Source organism: Scyliorhinus torazame, chromosome 15, assembly GCF_047496885.1.
Source record: "Scyliorhinus torazame isolate Kashiwa2021f chromosome 15, sScyTor2.1, whole genome shotgun sequence".
In the NCBI taxonomy this organism is placed as follows: Eukaryota; Metazoa; Chordata; class Chondrichthyes; order Carcharhiniformes; family Scyliorhinidae; genus Scyliorhinus; species Scyliorhinus torazame.
This window is the reverse complement of record NC_092721.1, coordinates 20922781-20944988: the sequence shown is the minus strand read 5'-3', so window position 1 is coordinate 20944988 and position 22208 is coordinate 20922781. Positions and strand designations below refer to the sequence as shown.

The following is a 22208-nucleotide window of genomic DNA, read 5'->3' as shown; positions in this document are numbered from 1 at the left end:
AATATCCTTCATACAATGGCAGCCGTATCGAGACAACAATCTTTTTTTAAAAATAAAACTATTTCACTTATTCAACAATACTCGCATTTTCTTTATATAAAAACCAACTGGTGGATTGCATCATACAGAAGGCGGCTAATCTTATTTTTTTTTCTGACACAACAGTCAACTTCATATGTACAATTCCCCAAAGAGTAACAGATAGGAATAATTAAAACTATTATGGGTTTTGATTGCTCACCTTTCCGACTTTTTCCCTTAAGATATGCAGGTAGCTGGAACAGAGTTGGTCTAATTTTAATTCTGCAAACAATTTAGACTGGAGAATAAACTTTATCTGTCCAGGTGCAGACACTTAAGAATGCCATGAACTGTATTTTAAGCGTTACTGCATGTGAAAGTTAATGTTTAACGAAGCTGATACAGTTGCAGGAACAAAAACAATGAAAGAATAACTTAAAATGATGAATGTGCTAATGGTTTGTAAACCCATGGGTCACAAGAGAACATTGGCTGCGGGTTCTCTTCAAGCTTTAGAAGTCCGTTCTAAATCAGAATCACAGAAGGAGGCCACTCGGCCTATCAATTCTATGCCAGTTCTTTCGAAATGCAATGCCTTCTGCCCTATGACGACACCCATGTTTTTGACCCTATATTGCGTTTTTTTAAAATTTTATTTTTGAAGTCACGGAAACCTCGAACAAGCTTATGGTATTGGTTATTAAATATTTCAGTTAGGCTTAAAAGAGTGTACAACATCTGGATTGAGACAGAGATCAAGGGCAAGAAAGCATGAACGAGGCAACACATGAAAGCAAGTGAGATTTAAAAGTAAAAAGCTTTTCCAGTTTCGACCGACTGAAATTTGTTAAAGCTAATTATGTCATAGACGGTATTCAAAAATCTCAAGCATTCATTTGTGCCCTGACTTACAGTAAAACATCAACGATTTCTCATATGTTATAGCCACTTAAGGCTGTCGGGTGGCTTTATTACTGTGCTTTGGATCATTAATGGGCAACTAAGAAGAAAGATGAGAAATCAAGGAAATGCCTGACCATCTTCCTTGTGTTCAGTATGACTAAAAGATTATTTGAAGGAAACATAAGCAATTTCAGCTTTAAACACAATGTTCAGTAGTGCTGGAACTGCACATTTACTCACAGCCCCCTTCCATCGCAAGAGTAAGCAATGTTTTTTTTAAAAATGTATTAAAAAAATACATTAAAACCCAATATTTATCTAGACATTCTCTGTATAATTGTCATTTAGAAAATTATTACTGGCTTAACGAGAACCAAAATTTATTTTGTGAATTGTGAACAGAAACAATAATTACACAGGTTATAAAATTAGTTTCTGGCAGTGTTGTTTAGCTATTCTGTGAAACAACCTATATTCGTACTGCATTCGCACATATGCAACAGGTGTGATTAACATGTACATGTGCAAGAGGAGACCATGCCCATTAACAGATGCACACAAACTATTACTGGAGTTACAGAAACATTGGTTGTCGTTGAGACGAAGCAGTCATGTTAGCCCTCCTGAATATTTCAAACATTCACCAACGTTACGTTTTGAAGAAAAGTGAAACATTAAATGCAATGGTGAGAATGCTGAAATTAATCAGAGCACGGTCACCACTCGGGCTATCTAAAGGTTGTTGAGCTTGGTTGTGGCACATTGCCTTCAAGATTGAACGAGTGGAGAAGGGGAACAAATAGAGCAAAGTGGAACAATATTTGCTGGACAAACATTTGAATGCCATTAATAAAAGCGTTCTCTCGGTATGGTTTCGTACCGCCATGCCAATTAGATTAGGTGCTCCCTGTTGCTTTTGCTAAGTCATCAGCCAATCATCTTTTCACACAATTGTGTGAATGATCTTTAGTTAAATCTGTTAGTCACTCGAAACTCAATCACTGGCTGTAATGGTTATTCACTACATCAGAATTCTAATCATGATCATGACCAGTGGAAGATATATTTTCTCTCTGCTTACTTCAAACCAAAATTCAATTTATCCCTGATAATCTCTTTTTTAAAGTAGAGACAGATATTCTGTAATGATCTACTTCTTTCAAAGCCTAAACAGCTGCCTCTAACTCCTTCATCGACCAACAGCTTTAACATGTAACTTCATAAGCCTGAACTGAAATATTCATGTCTCCGTGATAGTTCAATTTACTTTCCTACTTCTTCTCAACATCTATTAGCTGTCTACAAATGCCAAGTTTTATCTAAAGGTGCTTTATATTTAATTTGTTAACCTTCTCTATAACCAGTTATTATGGTAGCACAGTGGTTAGCACTGTTGCTTCACTGCGCCGGAGACCCGGGTTGGGTCACTGTCTGTGCGGAGTCTGCACGGTCTGCCCGTGTCTGCGTGGGTTTCCTCCGGGTGCTCCGGTTTCCTCCCACAAGTCCAAAAAGACGTGCTTGTTAGGTGAATTCGACATTCTGAATTCTCCCTCGGTGTACCCGAACAGGCGCCAGACTGTGGCGGCTAGGGGATTTTCACAGTAACTTCATTGCAGGTTAATGTAAGCCTACTTGTGACAATAAAGATTACTATTAATAAATGTCACCAGTTTTCCATCACCCAGTGACACACAAACAATCATTTCATTTGGGTTTCCAAGTCTGCCCCTGAGCTACCGAAAACCTAATGGCGGCACGGTAGCACAGTGGGTAGCACTGTTGCCTCTCAGCGGCAGGGTCCCAGGTTCGATTCCCGGCTTGGGTAACTGTGTGTGCGGAGTCTGCACGTTCTCCCCGTGTCTGCGTGGGTTTCCTCCAGGTGCTCCAGTTTCCTCCCACAAGTCCAGAAAGACGTGCTGTGCTGTTAGGTGAATTGGACATTCTGAATTCTCCCTCAGCGTACCCGAACAGGCGCCGGAGTGTGGCGACCACAGGGTTTTCACAGTAACCTCATTGCAGTGTTAATGTAAGTCTACTTGTGACAATAAAGATTATTATTATTCAACAATATAAATGCCAGGACACATCTCATTGATTCTGTGATCCCTGCGTCAGAGTTGAAACAATAACGGAAAAGCAGCCTTTGACTTCAAAACATGTTGCTATCTAGAACAGCTCAAACACAATCCTGGACAGTTGCAAGAAAACTTATTTCTTGATAGACAAACTCTCACAACTAGCTTCCAATCTTGTTCTCAACTTCCTTCATTCATCAATATGCCGAGGACCAGTGACTCTCTGAGCTTCACTCGATGGTCCTTCCAAAGACCCAACGATGTCTGGAATTCTCTGATTGTTGCGATTCACTTTTCCTGCCGGCAGCGCATCCATGCCAGTGGGGTTCCCGACGATGTCAGGTGGCTACAATGGGAAATCCCAATGCCATATCGGAGGGTAGATAGAACCCCGCCGCTGTCAGCGAACGGCGAACGGCTGAGAAACACGCGGTTGGAGAACGGGAGAATCCCGCCCACCATGTTACACCTCGCTTCCTGCTCCCTACATCCTAGTGTGTAGGAATAAAGACTCATCCCACATTCTTCCTCCTTGGAGCCTCAAAATGATGACATTTTTGACATGTCTCAATCTTTTCTTCCACCTACCCTTTTAAAACTTAAGGCACCAAATCGCTACATCCTGATTTATCTTGTATTCTTTGGGAACTTCGCCTGCATTTGGTTTCTCCAATAAATTTTAAATACAATTTAAAAACCCAATAATGAATTTTTTTTAATGAACTGGAATAGTATTGAATGTCGTACGCAGGAGGATTACTAATTAGCCAGCTCCAGGGGCGACTAGGTGGCGGTGGTTAGCACTGCTGCTTCACGGCGCCGAGGACCCCGGCCCCGGGTCACTGTCCGTGTGGAGTTTTCACATTCTCACCGTGTCTGCGTGGGTCTCACCCCCACAACCCAAAGTAGTGCAGGATAGGTGGATTGGCCACTCTAAATTGACCCTTAACTAGAAAAAAAACAGAATAGGGTAAAAAAAAAATTTACAACTAATTTACCAGCTCGAACTAGGTTATGTTAAACAGAAATTATCCTTTCCAACAACTTGCACAATGGTTAGCAAGGCTGCCTCACAGCATCAAGGACCCGGGTTCAATTCTGGCCTTGGGTGACTGTGTGGAGTTTGCACGTTCTACCTGTGTCGGCGTGGGTTTCCTCCGGGTGCTCCAGTTTCCTCACAAAGTCCAAAGATGTGCAGGTTATGTGGATTTGCCATGCTAAATTGCCCTTTAGTCTCAAAAAGGTTCGGCGGAGTTATAGCGTTAAGGCGGGAGCGCAGGATGGGGTGCTCTTTCGGAGGGTCGGTGCAGACTCGATGGGCCGAATGCCCTTTTACTGCATGGTAGGGATTCTATGATTCAACAGAGTCAGGCAATCCTAAAGTCGTTCACAGAAGCATTACCCAGTAACATTTGACTCCAAGCCACAATAAGAGATATTAGGACAAGTGATTCAAAGAGATGGGCTTAACGGAGGATCTTAAAGGAGGCACAATAAATGGCTGGGGTTTCAGGTAGGAGCTGCACTCGAGGGAAATGCACAAGAGGATAGAAGGTGTGGGGCACAGAGATGCTGGAGAATGGCAGGTCTAGGGGGGGGTTAGAGAGTTTGGAAGGTGCTGAAAGGGGTGGGGGGAGGGGGGGGACAATGGCGGGATTTGAACTTTAGGATGAGAATTTTCAACCCGCACAAACACTTTTTTAAAAATTCATTTACAGGATGCAGGCATCGCTGGTTTGGCCAGCATTCATTGCCCATCCCTATTTGCCCGTAAGGTGGTGGTGGTCAGCTGCCTTCTTGAACCACTGCAGTCTTAGTACAGGTAAACCCACAGTGCTGTTAGGGAGGCCGCTCCGGGATTTTGATCTCTACAGGTAGCCTGTAATGAACTTTTTAAAATAACCTCTCGAGGACCAGATGTAAGTGTTTCCAGCAGTCGGTGGCTGAGAGGGGAAAGGATCAGACCCCCACTCAGTGCCGATTGCTGAAAACCAAAATTTCCACCCTGGAGATGCATAATCACATGTCTGCGAATTCCAATGTTTGGAGAAAATGTGGAAGTATTTTAAAAACATACGACAGAATTTTCTGTTTTTGAGACTTAAAGTGCAGTGGTGGGAGGATCCGGCAGCACCTTTCCCACTGGTCAAAATTCCAGGATCCAGGGCAGCACGGAAGCGCAGTGGTTAGCACTGCTGCCTCACGGCGCCGAGGTCCCAGGTTCGATCCCGGCTCTGGGTCACTGTCCGTGTGGAGTTTACACATTCTCCCCGTGTTTGCGTGGGTTTCGCCCCCACAACCCAAAGATGTGCAATCTAGGTGGATTGGCCACACTAAATTGTCCCTTAATTGGAAAAAAAATAATTGGGTACTCTAAATTTATTTTTAAAAAAGAACTTCAGACCTTTGGATTGGATTTGTTTATTGTCATGTGTACCGAGGTACAGTGAGAAGTATTTTTCTACGAGCAGCTCAACAGATCATTAAGTACATGGGAAGAAAAGAAAATTCATAATAGGGCAACACAAGGTATACAACGTAACTACATAAGCACCGGCAGCAGATGAAGCAGACAGGGTGTAGTGTTAATGAGGTCAGTCCATAAGAGGGTCATTTGGGAGTCTGGCAACAGCGGGGAAGACGCTGTTCTTGACTCTGTTCGTGCGTGTTCTCAGACTTCTGTATCTCCTGCCCGATGGAAGAAGTTGGAAGAGTGAGTAAGCCGGGTGGGAGGGGTCTTTGATTATGCTGCCCACTTTCCCCAGGCAGCGGGAGGTGTAGATGGAGTCAATGGATGGGAGGCAGGTTTGTGTGATCGACCGGGCGGTGTTCACGACTCTCTGAAGTTTCTTGCGGTCCTGGGCCGAGCAGTTGCCATACCAGGCTGTGATGCAGCCCGATAGGATGCTTTCTATGGTGCATCTGTAAAAGTTGGTAAGGGTTAATGTGGACATGCCGAATTTCCTTAGTTTCCGGAGGAAGTTTAGGCGCTGTTGTGCTTTCTTGGTCGTAGCGTCGACGTGGGTGGACCAGGACAGATTTTTGGAGATGTGCACCCCTAGGAATTTGAAACTGCTAACCATCTCCACCTCGGCCCCGTTGATGCTGACAGCGGTGTGTACAGTACTTTGCTTCCTGAAGTCAATGACCAGCTCTTTAGTTTTGCTGGCATTGAGGGAGAGATTGTTGTCGCTGCATCATTCCGCTAAGTTCTCAATCTCCCTCCTGTATTCTGACTCGTCGTTATTCGTGATCCGGCCCACTATGGTCGTATTGTCAGCAAACCTGTGGATGGAATTGGAACCAAATTTTGCCACGCAGTCGTGTGTGTATACAGGGAATAGAGTAGGGGGCTAAGAATGCAGCCTTGCCGGGCCCCGGTATTGAGGACGATTGTGGAGGAGGTGTTGTTGTTCATTCTTACAGATTGTAATCTGCTGGTCAGAAAATCGAGGATCCAGTTGCAGAGTTGGGAGCCAAGTTCTAGGTTTTGGAGCTTTGATATGAGCATGGCTGGGATTATGGTGTTGAAGGTGGAGCTGTAGTCAATAAATAAGTGTCTGATGTCGGAGTCCTTATTATCGAGATGCTCTAGGGATGAGTGTCGGGCCAGGGAAATGGCGTCTGCTGTGGACCGGTTGCGACGGTATGTGAATTGCAGTGGATCAAGGCGTTCTGGGAGTATGGAGGTGATGCGCTTCATGATCAACCTCTCGAAGCACTTCATTACGACTGAAGTCAGGGCCACCGGACGGTAGTCATTGAGGCACGTTGCCTGGTTCTTCTTTGGCACCGGTATGATGGTGGTCTTCTTGAAGCAGGTGGGGACCTCGGAGTGGAGTAGGGACAAGTTAAAGATGTCCACGAACACCTCGGCCAGCTGGTCCGCGCAGTCTCTGAATGCACGACCAGGGATCCCGTCCGGGCCCGTCGCATTCCGAGGGTTCACTTTCAGGAAGGCCGATCTGACTTCGGAAGCTGTGATGGTGGGTATGGGTAAGTTAGGGGCTGCTGGGGCACTCTACAGCGGATTGTTGGTTACCTACTCGAACTGGGCATAGAATGCATTGAGTTCATCGGGGAGGGGTGCGCTGCTGCCGGAGATACTGCTCGGCTTTGCTTTGTAGCCCGTTATGTTGTTTAATCCTTGCCACAATCGCCGAGAGTCTGCCTGTGACTCTAGCTTGGTTTGATATTTTCTCTTGGCATCTCGGATGGCTTTGCGGAGGTCGTACATGAATTTCTTGTCCAGGTCAGGGTCGTCTGACTTGAACGCCTCAGATCTGTCCTTCAGTAGGGAGTCAATCTCGCGATTGAGCCATGGTTTCCGGTTGGGGAACGTACGTACTGCTTTCTTTGGAACGCAGTCGTCCACACATTTACTGATGAAGTCCGTGACGGTGGTGGCATACTCATTTAAGTTGGTCACGGAGTTCTTAAATATGGACCAGTCCACTGTCTCTAAGCAGTTACGTAAGAGCTCTTCTGTTTCCTCGGACCAGCACTGCACGACCTTCTTAGCTGGATTCTCCCGCTTGAGTTTCTGCTTGTATGCCGGGAGAAGGAGCACCGTCTTATGGTCTGATTTCCCAAAGTGCGGTCGGGGGATGGAACGGTAGGCGCCCTTGATTTTTGAGTAGCAGTGGTCAAGAGTGTTGTCTCCCCTGGTGGGACAGGAGATGTGCTGGTGGAATTTATCTCTGAGAAAAGATTGGATAAGTTTGGAGTTGTTTTCTTTTAGAATAGAGGAAACTGTGGGAATTATGAGAGACCTAGATAGAGTGGACAGAAAGGACCTATTTCTGTTAGCACATTGTAATTCCTGGCAGCATTTCTTTCATTATTTCTTGGGATGTGGGCATTGTTGGCGCGGCCAGCATTTCTTGCCCATTCCTAATTGCCCATAAAAAGGTGGCAGCATGCCACCTTCTGAAACCACTGCAGTCCATCTGATATAGGTGCAGCCAAAGCAGTGTTAGGAAGTGAGCTCCAGGACTTTGCCTCCGTAACAGTGGAACGATGGCAATATGGTTCCAAGACAGGATCGTAAATCTCCACTGCACCCCATCTAATCTCTTCACATCCTTCCTGTAATGTGGTGACCAGAACTGTTCGCACTCCTCCGTCTAACTAGTGTTTTATACAGTTCTAGCATAAGCTCCCACTTCTTACACTCGAGGCTGCAGCCAAGAAAGGAAATTCTCCCACAAGTCTTCTCGACCACCTTTTCTACCTGTCCTGCTGCACTGAGGGTTTTTTTTTTTAAACTCCTCCGCTCTTCCTTCCAGCATTCCTTACTCCCACAGACACTTATTTGTCCATGGGGACACTTATTGCCAACATCACTATTAAGGAGAAGTTTAACTTCAAATTCACAATATCTGCACTCATGCCAATGAATGCTCTTCGCTGTTCAGTTCCTCACAAATTCTGGAACGAGAAACCGGCAACAGCAACATGAGACAATGATTGTGCAATCCAAAACTAAACCCTGTACCATTGGACAAATTTGCAATTACTGCCAAGGTTTTAAAACTTATGGTCGGAAGTTGCAAGGTTAACTTTGGGACATCCACCTTCACAATTAAGTTAGATTTACAACCAAGCAAATGAAGAAGCTTAGCCCTGAGTAAGCCTCAAGCAACAATTAGATCGCACAATCCATAACATTCTTGAAACTGGTGGCTGTTCCTGACAAGGCAGGCGTGTTAGCGGCATCAAACAAACCTGGTTCCACTGATAGCCAAGTGTTGTCACAAGAATTTCTTTTTTGAAATAAATTTAGAGTACCCAATTATGTATTATTTTTTCCCAATTAAGGGGCAATTTAGCGTGGCCAATCCACCTAACCCGCACATCTTTGGGTTGCGGGGGTGAAACCCACACAAAGACGGGGAGAATGTGCAACTCCACACGGACAGTGACCCAGGGCCGGGATCGAACCTGGGACCTCAGCGCCACAGTCTCAGTGCTAACCACTGCACCGCATGCCGCCCTCTGTCACAAGAATTTCCGTGGAATAATGGTGGGCATGTATATTTTTATACCAAATCCACTTGGACTGTTCAGAACAAACTTAGCAGCAATTATTGGGTTGTATGTGCACCAAATGAGTTATATGCCAGCATGAAGTACTTAGGCATACCAGTCATCCACTTTAGATTTCACTTTCAATTTAAACCAAGTAATGAATTAACAGTACCACACCAATTTAGTACACACTGCCTTAAGCACAGCTTTTCATATTCAGTAAGAATACCACAATCATTTAACAGGGGCCCACATCTTTAACAGGGGTCTGCCATGCAGATGAACTTTTAGTAAGCTGGCATATCTAGCCATTCATTTGATTTGGGATAGGATTGTAGAGTCATCCGAAACTGGTACCAGGAATTAGCAGCCACCTCCAGCATACCAGAAACATTTCACGGCACTCTCACAACAGCAACCCGATCCTGCTGCTTCTTGTTTCTTTATGCGTTTTGCCCTGGTCATCTGAACTATTTGAGCACACAAATTTTAAAATAAGAGAGGCTTAGAGCTTTACGCAACACACCCACATTGCTCGGCACTTCAAATAAGCAACTACTAAATATTGAAGGAATATGGGGTGGGAATTACCATGTGTGGGTTATCATTTGAGGTGAAGCAGCAGGCTGTTGCACTCTACTGAGATTTTAAGGTTATAGACGAAACATTCCATTGAAATACCGTAACTTTACAGCATACAGGAGGAATAAGGTTATATATTCCTTGCAAGTTCAACGAAAAGTTGCAACAAAACTGCAAGGGAGCTGCTCCAATATTTCCCAAAACAAATCAAAATATCTGGAATAGAAAATACCAATGGGCAATAGCTGACAGACATCAACACAGCCCTGGGGGTGGTGAATATTCAGAGTCATGAGGGGAACATTCATCAAGCAGACGCTGCAGTTGAAGATACCAATGCTACATTCCCCCTTCATCTGCAAAAGCTCCACATAATGCCAAAATATTTGAGGGCCATATCTGCCCACCTCCCCAAGGATATCAGCTGACTAATGGAAAATCTGATCAATGATTGGACTTGCAGCGAATTCCAATTCCATCCAGCCCCCCACCCCCTGAGAGAGGGTGGAAAAAAAAGTTGCAAAGTTTGGTGCTGGCCACACATTTAGAGTTTTCTGATTTTAGATCCTCCAGCTGTCGTCGGCATATTTTCAGTGCAGTGGCTGGGAAGTTTTTTCTCGTCTCAATGACTCGCTCTGTGGGCGAGGGGCAGAGTCAGATGCTCGAATGGCAAGTGCTAAACCAGCTGCAGCCCTCGCCCAATGGCCAAAAAAGAAACATCATTCAAAAATAAAAATTGCAACACATCCTCGCCCTCCGCCACCCCCCCCCCCCAAAATCGCCTGATGCATACTGAACATTGTCTTTCGTCTGAGGGAGATCGAGCCCCAATGTGCACCCCCCCCCCCACCTAAACCCCTTCCAACAATGTCACTGTGCAAGACTGAGCCACTCCCACCTGTAACTGGGAGGGAGTAGAGATGCAATTCATTGCCTGGGGAAGCTCTGCGCATTTTCAAGTCAATTAAATTATAAGTTACTATATATATATATATATGCACACACACACTGTATAATCCTGGTGTAAGAAGGAGGGGAATAAACACTCAATGAGCTCCCCTTCCTTGAAGTTTTAACTCGAGATATTAGGCAGTATGAGGACTTTGGACGTTGAGGGGCTGGGTGACCTAGAATCATAGAATTTACAGTGCAGAAGGGGGCCATTCGGCCCATCAAGTCTGCACCAGCCCTTGCAAAGAGCACTCCACCTAAGCCCACACCTTATCCCCATAACCCCACCTAACCTTTTGTTTTTTGGACACTCAGGGCAATTTAGCTTCATCAATTCACCTAACTTGCACGTCTTTGGAATGTGGGAGTAAACCAGAGCACCTGGAGGAAACCCACGCAGACACGGGGTGAACGTGCAGGCTCCGCACCCAGCGGGGAATGGAACATAGGACCCTGGAGCTGTGAAGCAACAGTGCTAACCACTGTGCGACCGACCTGCATCTCCCAAACTACTCGCCTGCATTGCAATGGTTGGAATTCTGACCTGAGACAGCGGGATCCACACCCACCCATTCACCCTGGCGGTGTTTACACGCGTCTCCTAAGCGTCGCTTTTCATTCACAACAAGCAGCTCCCCCACTGCCCAAACTTTCAGTAAACACTGTGATAGAGTGGATTTGGGGAGGGGAGGAGGGGGTTAACCCTTCCCCTTCTTGTGCAAATAAAAAAAACAAATAACGTTTTAGGGACAAGGGGTAATTGTTAAAAGTTTGAAGCCGGGAGGTTACAAAAGACAAATGGAAAGGGAAGTCGTTGCAAATCAGAAACAAAAGTCTCTCAAAAAAAAACACTGTGCTTGGGGGGGATCCCCAAACTGATGCGAGAGGAGTGGCGGGAACGTCTCTCGCGGACGGGATTGTTTACATTCGCAAAAGTTGTGTAAAGTTGGCAAACTTTTTCAACAGTAAATAACTTTTGTGTGGAGTTGAATGAAGTTTGACTAATTTTGCAGCGAGATAATAAAACAAGGAGTGTCTGTCAGTCAGTCGGTCGGTCGGTCGGTCAGTGGGATGTTCTCCCTCTCCGGAGTCATACCTGGGCCAGGTCGTCCGCCCCGAGCATCCTCACCGCCGGTCCCTTCATCCCCGCGAACATCGCCGCCGCCGCCGCTTGCTCCTCCGACTGGAGACTCACCGGTTTGAGCTGCGTGAAGACGGGCTCGTCCGCAATGCCGCCGCCCAAACTGCCCCTCATCGCACCGCTGGCCATTTGCTTCACAGTCACAGGGATGTGTGTGTATGGGTTGTGTGTGTGGCGGGATTTAACACCAGACGCGCATCTGCCCCGCTCCCCCAGCACCTTTCAATCACGCCCAGCCTCTGTCGACGGTCCAAACATTCTGGCACTTTTTCCTGACACCCTCCCCGTACCCACCCACCTTCCCCCTGACTGACGGGCCGGCCCGCCAGTCGCCGAGAGGGAGCAGGGCGGGCTCTCCGACAAGGGCTTGAGGCATCAGGTTACAGGTCGGAGAAGGCAGGGGATGCGCTGAGGTGAGCTTCAACCTGCCGCTCCCACCAGGGAAGGAGGGGCAGGGAGAGTAAAAACAACCCTCCCAGTTGTCCCAAAGCCAAGTGGAAAGTTTGCTTTTCCTCATCTTTTGGACAGATTGTCTGAGTGTGGCAACTGTCCCTATTTTTTTTCTCCTCCTCCAAAGGACAATTCTGTGAAAGTGCATTCCAAAACATTTCCAATTCAGAGTTACAGAAAATGCAGTTGCATTGAACTTTCTTCCAACCCCCCCCCCCCCAAGTCACTCACCATCCTGACATAGAAATATACCCCCCTATACCCCCCCCCCCCTTCCTTCATCGCCACTGGGTCAAAATCCTGGAACTCCCTAATGATGTGCTGAAGGATTTATTTTCTGCTGCAGGGAAACTCCAGGGCGATGATTATCTAGAGTCTGCCCCGCTGCCCGCGAAGACGGAGAATTTGGGCGGGATTCTTTACCCACGCCGCTGGGATTTCCCATTGAAACCACCCCACTCTGTCAGTAAACCCGCGGGGGGGGGGGGGGGGGGTCGCTGTCAGCCAGACAGGAGAATACTACCGCCAGTCAACGGCTAGAGAAACCCTATGACTCTAACTGCACTTTGGATGTACCTACTATTTCCTGATTTGTCCTTTTTAGATTTTGGGAAAGGACTTATTGGTTTGTCGAGGGCTCTTCCAAGAACTGCAGCGGTTCAAAAAGGCAGCTCATGATCACCTCAAGGGCAATTAGCGATGGGCAATGATTGCTGACTTTGCCAGAGATGCCCACTTTCTGTAAATTAATTTTTTGAAATGTTTTGATTCTGAGGTGCCTCGATACAATTTAAATACTCTTTTTTTTTTAAATTTAGAGTACCCAATTAATTTTTTCCAATTATGGAACAGTTTAGCGTGGCCAATCCACCTACCCTGCACATCTTTGGGTTGTGGGGGCGAAACCCACGCAAATATGGGGGGGAATGTGCAAACTCCACACAGGCAGTGACCCAGGGCCGGGATCGAACCTGGGACCTCGGCGCCGTGAGGCAGCAGGGCTAATCCACTGTGCCACCGTGCTGCCCTTCCAATTTAAATACTCTTGCTATTTACAATATGCATTGCATGACAGGCATATAGTCTGAGGGGTTCTACACAGTTTCCAGCCACGCAGTGTATTATGGCTGAAAGGACTTAGACAGTGACCTTGACCCATTCTGCCTCCAAGCTTTAGTGTGTCCTGCAGCATATAGTGCAACTGTACTTTTACCTTAATAACAAGAAAGAAATGTGGACCAGGGCTTCAAAGAACCTCTTCGAGTAAAAACCTTTGTGTGTTGGTTATTTATTTGTTAGGTTTCCTGGTTGTTCTCTTTTTGGTTTTGGTTGTGTTTGATGTATATATATATATATATAAATGCCGCAATAAAAACAATTTTTAAAAAAGAATAAAAACCTTTATCTTTGAATGGAGTTTGATAAGCTTTCTTGAAATATATGTGCTCGTTTATTGAAATAAGTTTCAAGTAACTGAAATTAATAGATATTATAGACTGGTTTAGGATTTTATCCAAAAATGTGGTGACAGTTCTTGGAAGAGCCCTCGACAAACCAATAAGTCCTTACCCAAAATCTAAAAAGGACACATCAGGAAATAGTGCAGGGTCAGGTGAGGTTCAATGACCAGGCGACACAGCAGTCTAAGGACCATATTTAGGTCACAAATTTCAGCTTAAACATCCTGCTGTTCATCTTAGAGATAAATACAAGCTGGAATTTTTAAAAGGATACAACATCTGAGAGATCATATGATGTTGATAAACATCTTAAAGTTTAACTTTACCACTGTGTTCATTGGCCCACAGTCATTTCCAATTCAACAAGGTATCAATTTGAATGCTTTTACCCTTATTTTAAAATCCCTCCATTGCCTTGCCCCTCCATATCAATGTAACCTTCTTCAGCTCTGCAACACTCGGAGATATCTTCTCTCTCCAATATCCAATATCTTGAGCATCCCTGACTTGAATCACTCCACCACTGGTAGCCACGTCTGCAGCTGCCTGGATCATAAGCTGTGGAATCCCCCCTAAACCTCTTTGCCTCTTTATCTCTCTCTCACATTCCTATTTTAAGAGACTCATTTGCCATCATAATATCTCTTTATGTGGCTCAGTGTCAAATATATTTGGTAATTCTCCTGTGAGTGTTTGGGAGTGTTTCGCTACATTTCAGACACTATATGAATGCACATTTGTTGTTGCAAAAGGACACCAGTCTGTGAGCAACCTTGCACAATACATACAATACTAACTTTTAGAGGTTTTTTTTAACCAGACCAAAGCAAGTAATTATCCTGCCTCAAAGTTGGTAGGTTCCCATATTTATAAGTGCTATATATATATATAATATATATATATATTATACATGATTTATGCTGCAGTGCTATTGCACATAAGGGATCAGGCTACATGGTAAGTGTATTTTAATTCATAGACTATTAAAAGCAACAGCATGACTTGCATGCATTATTATGTGTTTTAAAAAAGTTGCTATAAAGTTGGTTTTGGCTTGGAACATCTACTGCTGTCTCCAACAGTCTGCCATAATTAGCAGGGATAATTTAAGTTGGCATTATGATCTATCAGGTTCCACTGATTGAGCCTGGTAAATATGACCACCTCTTGCCCAAAGATAAAAGGTCTCCACAACATGGCATTGACATATAAATATGTTTGACAGTTTTTTTTTTAAATTCCACACAAATCAAAGGAATCCCTTTCCAAAAAAAAAAATCCCCAACAAGTTCATATTTGCATTGTGTCTTGTTGTGTCATAAATATTTGAAAGCGTATCATGGGATAACTTTGAAGTGCCCTGACTTACATTGGCAAGTGCAGCCACTATTTTGAGTATCGCTAGTCTCACAAATAAATCACCAACTAAGCAGTTTTTGATGGCATTTGTTAAGAGAGGAATTTTCAGCGAGCATACTGAGAGAATTCCATGCAGTTTAAGTAATTTCATGGAATCTTTCATCTTTACGTGACCAGCCAAGCTACGTCTTGGTGCCTGCTGTTGTAAAGTTATGCCGATGAGCCGTTTTGCCAATCAACTTTCACAGTCTGCTCACAGAACCATCCGACAGTATTCAGCATCTCCTTTTCTCACAAGGCGTCGAGGATGATACATGTGGGCTGCTGCCTAATGGGCTTGTGGTCAAAAGTTTTTTTCTGCTTAACCATTTCCATGAACGATAGGTGGTATGGCACGGTACAACTGAATGGAGCATTCCTGGCAACATAGCCAGATCCATCCTCCGCAGCATTGGGGGTCAGGTAGAATCTCAGCACACACAGTGACACTTTGTGTTTGCGTATCGAGGGTCAACACACAGTTTATTCACTCACAGTGGAAACCTCTTTGAAAGCCACACTTTTTGGAGAAGTAAATGTTAAGTCTCTTAAAACCGCAACACATATAGACGATACAGAAGTAAACATTTGCAAAAACATAACATGGGCTTTAGAAGTTACAAACTTTTCATCCAAATGACAGTCAGTATTACAGTTTTTAATGAATTATTTCCAATTAATTATGTTAATTTCTAAAGCCTCAATTGATTGCTTTTAATGGCTCAACCATTTAATGGATTTCTCTGCATTCAACTATGGATGTAAAACCTATTGAAATATTTTGGGAAGAGAAATACTTTCGATGTTACAGATGTCTAGGATTTGATTTGCCTGACTTGGCCCAAGGATGCAACAGGTGATTTAAAGGTGAGGATAAGCGAGAGAGCATCTCTAACAATCTCATCTCTTAAATAAGGATTAACTTATAAAAATACTGGCAAACAATTTCTTTAAGCATCTTGGATTGGCAATTATGGATTTTGTTAATGGTCAAAGCTATAAGACTAAAATAAATAGCAGGTAACAGAGTCTTAATAAATGCTTATTTTGCTGGAAGATTTACACAATACCTCTGGATAACGCATTTTCCGCAAAGGAAATACAGGTATTGTGCTCCAAATTGTGCAATGTTAGACAGAAATTTGTCTTTATTTCATCCGAGTGAGAAATGTAAATATATAAGAATAGGGTTGCACTTCTGGAATCAGCTGTTAATTGCTTTGGAGAAATTGTCTCAAGCCACCTGGGTTGGCCACTTCCCGACTTAAAATGGAGATCCGCAAAGAATGCAGGGAAATTCAGTCAGGCCAGGAAAAACTAGCAGGTGCAAAGTTTCCTGTGTATCAGACTTTGCAGAAACCCAGACAGCACTGAAACTCACAACCATCTGCATATTAATGAGCGATCCCCGGGAACAATTGAAACATTTAAGGTGAATAAGGCCAAGCCAGACTCCTCGGCGCCAGCAGCAGCCAAGGCAAAGGAAAGCCAACGGACACTTGGGAACCGCCCAGCGATCAGGGAACAGCTCCAGTATTGGAGAAATCGATCCAAGTGACCGGAACGTAGTCCAATCACTTGGAACCAGGTACGGGGTCCGCCCCGAACGGTGCGAAGCCCCTGGGGACTATAAAGTAGAGTCCCCAAGTTCAATTTGTTCTTCTTGGCAGGGTCACTCAGCAGCTCGAAACAACCCTTGACAGTGACCTGCCTAGCTGCCGCATCAACCAAGTAAGTCTCCAGTCAACGCATGCTACAAGATAGGTGCTCCTAGCTACCAGTCCATACCAGCTTTGAATCCTGCAGACTCAGAATCGAACGAAAGGCCATTTGTTCCCCTGACCTGGTGGGCCAGTTCCAAATCTAAGTATAGGCCTTTTAGTGTTCGAGATAGTCTAGTAAGTAGAGTTTTATGCATGAGCAGTGATTGACTGTGTATAATAAATGTGTTTTGATTTGAAACTTACTAACTGGTGTAGTGAGTTATTGATCAGTACTTGAACTTGAACCTCGTGGTGGTATCATAAAGATACCTGCCGACTCTAGAGCAAAGGTTATAGAAACAGAGCAAATTAAGTAAAGACACAACGGGCAACAAATTAAGAGCCAACCAAAGTTAGCAACATGTCTAAAACTGATCCTTCATTTTGTAAATTACAAAACATGAATGCCTTGTGCTCTTGCTGTACCTGTGTGGAGCCAGTCGATTGCCATAAACATTTACACAGCCTGTCAGCAAGCACCAAAGTCTTCTCACATTCAATCTTTCATACATTAAAATATGACCCTATAAAGCAGCAAACCTGCAGAGATTGAATTTTGGTCATGTGTTTAATCTCCAGGATGATTGTTAAATTACGTTGTACAGGAGTGTAGTCTACTGATCCTTAAAACTGTTAACCTCTGCTAAAATCTTTTAAAATAAAAGGCTTCCCAGCAGGGCTTCAAACGGTGGAAAAGAAAGAAAGATTTGTAGCTGGATTTTACAGACTCCACTCCCCCCCCTCCCCACCCTGTGTTTTCAGCAGAGAGGCATGACGGTTGGGTGTAGCCCCCTGCCCTCCTTCTCATTTCCTGACCTGGTCCCCAGGATACACTGAAATCAGCAGCCTGTCCAACATTTGTAAAATTATCATCAACAGGGAATTGAGTTGGTGACCGCCCCAATCAGCCTGTATGTTTGCCGCCCTACTTTAATACAGTAAAGCGTGGGCAGGCAGGGGGTCGTGGACAAGTCATTTTCTAAAGTCCTACCCCTAAAACCCAACATTTCCTATCTTTGCGGGGTCGGGTGTGGAGTGGGGCTGGGGCTTGCAATGCACAATTCATGGGGGTAGATGGCTTTTTAAACCACTAGCTGCCTCCACTGATATGGGATTTTGAGAGGCCAAGAGTGTGAAATCTGGAGTTTGAAACACGGAATTTACCCAGATTGGAACAGGAAAGTGGAGCTCTGAACTTGGTGGATTCATTTAAATAGCCAGGGTACCCATTTGGAGAGGTAAGGTATTCACTCCGTTGGATAGTGTCCCAGGACACCTTTGGGAGAGGTAAGGCACCTTTTGGGAGTGGTCAGTCACCCTATATGAGTGGCAAGGCACCCTTTGGGAGAAGTAAGTCACCCTGAGAGATTGTTAACAGTGAATATGATGCTACACGTTTTATGCACAAAGGCATTGGAACTATCCAGATTTCAAAGAACTGTTACATAAACTGTCAAGGAACTGTCAAAGGATATTAAGTGAGTTGGCATGAAGGGGTAATGGAAAAGAGGAGTGGAGAGGGGGGCATAGGTTCGCAGCATGTGTGAGGGACATGGGTTGGCGTGGAGGTATATGAGGACATGGGGAAGGTTGAGAGGCATAGGTTGTCATGGGCATATGAGGAGCCATGGAAGGTGTGTAGAGGAGAATAAGTTGGCATAGGGGATATGAGGGACCATAGGAGGTGTCTGGCAACATGGGTTGATGTAAGTTGACAGTGTTTGTGGGGGAGAAGGGTGGAGTGTTGTTTTTTCTTTTATTCTTTTTACAATTTTATTTCAACACAGGGTCGGAGCAGCGAAGTGGGCCTTTTGCCCAGCCCGCCTCCCCACCCGGCAGCCTCTGCACTCATTCTCGGGTCGCCCATCCCTCCTCCTATTGCTGCACACACACCCCTCCCCCCGACTGTAAATCTGACCTGTGGGCAAACATTTTGACAGGTTGGCTTCGCCAAGCTGGGAAATCCCCCAACTCTCCGTACCTGACCCGAGGTCCAAAATCTTAATTTCTCACGCAAAGCACAGAACAGGCTGTTTGTCCATTCCCATTGAAGACATTATGCAAGGAATAATGAAATCTTAAACAGGAAAGAGGAGGAAATATTAAATGCACATAAATGAGTGTCACGGAGGCCAGATCAAATGGAGAATCATTAATAATGCTTCCATTCTGCTGCCAAGTGCAAACTTCATAAGTGAATGAGATCATGGTTTTAGTTCTGAATTCACACCTCCAGCTTTCTGATATTTACTTTTCTGATGTGCATCAGAGTATGGAGGAAAAAAGGCCAATGTTCAGCCAAAAACTAAATCAATGGCACCCTTAAAATACAAGGTTAAGCACTCTTAAATGTGATTTGAGGTGACACTTTATATTCCATTCTTAAGCATCAAACTTTAACTGGAGGGAACCAGATTTCATTGCTCGTAATTCTTGTGATTGTTGCAAATGTATCTTATTGCTTATGATTCACTCAGGAAGTTCCCGAGTGGACTTATGGACAGCAATAGCTCAGTAAGTAGCACTTTTCCCTCTGAGTCAGAGGGCTGTGGCTTCAAGTCTCACTGCAGATCTCACTGCAGAAACCTTGTGTAGATAGTAGGAATTCATTGGTAGGTATTAGCAATGTAATCATCAGTTTGGAACTTAGCTTGGTCTTGTAATGTTAAAGAAAGGCCGACAATCGTTAACAGGCAATTTGCTGCGAGTGATTGCTTGAGTGGCTGCTAAATGCTGCCACTAGAAATTGATTAAGTAGTTGTAACGTGTTTGTCTCTCAAAAGGCATATTATAGAATCATAAAATTCCTACAGTGCAGAAGGAGGCCATTCAGCCCATAGAGTCTGCACCGACCCTCTGAAAGAGCACCCTGCCTTGGCCCACACCCCCACCCTATCCCAGCAATCCAAAAGCCCCACCTGACCTTTTGGACACTAAGGGGCAATTTGGCGTGGCCAATTCACATAACCTGCGCATCTTTGGACTGTGGGACGAAACCGGAGGAAACCCACGCAGACATGGGGAGAATGTGCAAACTCCACACAGTCACCCAGGGCCGGAATTGAACCCCGGTCCTGGCGCTGTGAGGCAGCGGTGCCACCGTGCTGCCCAGCACTCAGCGTGATCAACACTGCCAACACTTTTTGATACCACTGAAGTAAGTGTGGAATTGAAGGACCTTGTTCGCAAAAGCGCAAAGCCCTTGGAGTGGGTCACAAGCAGAGTGGAAATGACAACGTTGAGGGATCACAGCAGCGAAAGATAAGAATTTGGTGACAGTAGGAATGTGAGAGAGCGGAGGAAAGGTGCTTTCTCACACCCAACCCAAAATCAATGGCGCTGCAGAACCTGAGGATTCTGGGATCGAGCAGGAAGGTAGAATTGAGACGTATTTGCAATCTCCATTGAAACCGATAACTTGTAAAACAGATATGAATTTCCCAATGACCGAAGAAAACAATTTCACATTTAAAAACTGGCAATAAACTAAATTCATTGTCAACTAAACATTAGCAACTAATACACTAAACTAGAGAAAAAGCATTTCCTCCTATTAACTTCTGAATACAACTGAAAATTCCACGTCTCACTTACATATCACACCACATTCTCAGCAGGAATATAGTATTCCCAAGGTCCTCCTGACTTTTAACAGGATCTCTTCTCCCTGCTCCACTAGGATCCACAACTTTTCACAATATACATTAACGATCCGGAAGAAGGAACTGCGGGCACTGTTGCTAAGTTTGCAGATGGTACAAAGATATGTAGTAGTGAGGAAGCAGGGGGGGCTACAGAAGGACTTGGATAGGCTAGGAGAGTGGGCAAAGAAATGGCAGATGGAATACAATGTGGAAACGTATGAGGTTATGCACTTTGGTAGGAAGAATGGAGGTATAGACTACTTTCTAAATGGGAAATGCTTCGGAAATCAGAAGCACAAAGGGACTTGGGAGTCCTTGTTCACGATTCTCTTAAGGTTAATGTGTAGGTTCAGTTGGCATGTTCGGAAGGCAAATTCAATGTTAACATTCACGTTGAGAGGGCTAGAACACAAGAGCAGGGATGTACCTCTGACACTGTATAAGCCTCTGGTCAGACCCCATTTGGAATATTGTGAGCAGTTTTGGACCCGTATCTAAGGAAGGATGTGCTGACCTTGGAAAGGGTCCAGAGGAGGTTCACAAGAATGGTCGCTGGAATGAAGAGCTTGTCATATGAGGAGCGGTTGAAGACTCTGGGTCTGTACTCGTTGGAATTTAAAGGATGAGGAGGGATCTTATCGAATCTTACAGGATACTGAGAGGCTTCAGTAGTGATAGCGTGGACGTGGAAAGGACGTTTCCACTTGTGTGAAAAGCTAGAACCCGAGGCCACACCCCAGACTAAAGGGACGATCCTTTAAAACTGAGATAAGGAGGAATTTCTTCAGCCAGAGGGTGATGAATCTGTGGAACTCCTTGCCACAGAAAGCTGTGGAGGCCAAATCACTGGGTGTATTTAAGACAGATATAGATAGGTTTTTGATTAATAAGGGGATCAGGGGTTATGGGGAGAAGGCAGGAGAATCGGGATGAGAAACATATCAGCCACGATTGAATGGCGGAGCAGACTCGATGGGCCGAATGGCTGATTCTGACCCTATGTTTATGGTCTTATGGTTAGGATTAGGGTTACCTCATCTTGACAAACAGTGGTCTAACTCAGGTACTTAATTCAAACTGATTTATTTACGCTGCTGATGAGCTACTCGGTCGACACATCCCTTTTGAGTAAGGACTGTTCCATCTGTCGTACAGAATCTCCAGCAGGTGACTGCTGTGTCAGTTACATCACTAACACATCTGACACCTGGCAATGGATAACGCACAGTACCTTTATTTGGCCATTTGACCACCTCTTGTGTACAGCGAGACAGTGAGGCTGCTGGCCGTCCATTGTGCCTCCTCCTCTCTTCACGAAGGCAGCAGTAGGCCCATAATGGCTGCCATCTGTCTTTTCCACTCATGGTTCGCAGGCTGCTCCCACCTCCTGGAGATGCACGTTGGGCTCGCCTCAGGCCCAATTCGGGCACTTACGTTTGAAGATTACATCAAATGAGTGACACTGATGTGGCCTGGAGCCGGGAGCCAAAAAATATCCAGGCGTCGGTTTCCAGGCCCCAAATTGAATATGAAGCCGTGTGTGTTCCTGGAGGACCATGCTTGGAAGAAGTGCTTCCAGCTGCTTGAATATATGCTGATGGTTTTCTGAGCATGAGGTACTGCTGGATTTACTGTGAGTGGCAGGATTTTTCTTGGATCGCAGGTTCACCATCGCCAGTTGGAAGAACAAGTGGGTAACCACACCAAAGGGTAGGAAGAGGCAGGCAATCCAGGGATCCTCCGGGTGAGTGAGACTCTCAAACAGATATTCAACGAGGTTGCCAACACCC

The 22208-nt window shown here is 44.9% G+C and overlaps 1 protein-coding gene across 6 annotated transcripts in view; it reads right to left on the bottom strand.

The window, feature by feature from the left end:
* Window positions 1-11957, bottom strand: part of klf5a (Kruppel like factor 5a) — a 50446-nt gene extending 38489 nt beyond the window's left edge. Inside the window, exon 1 of one of the 6 annotated variants that reach the window (XM_072476140.1) lies at window positions 11659-11957. In XM_072476140.1, coding sequence (XP_072332241.1) covers window positions 11659-11832 — 174 coding nt within the window. In that variant the 5' untranslated portion in view covers window positions 11833-11957. Of the gene's footprint in view, window positions 1-9620; window positions 10304-11658 lie in introns of those variants that run through there. The other 5 variants (XM_072476141.1, XM_072476145.1, XM_072476144.1 and 2 more) reach the window with 5 other exon arrangements.
* Between the last annotated feature and the right edge of the window lie 10251 nt (window positions 11958-22208).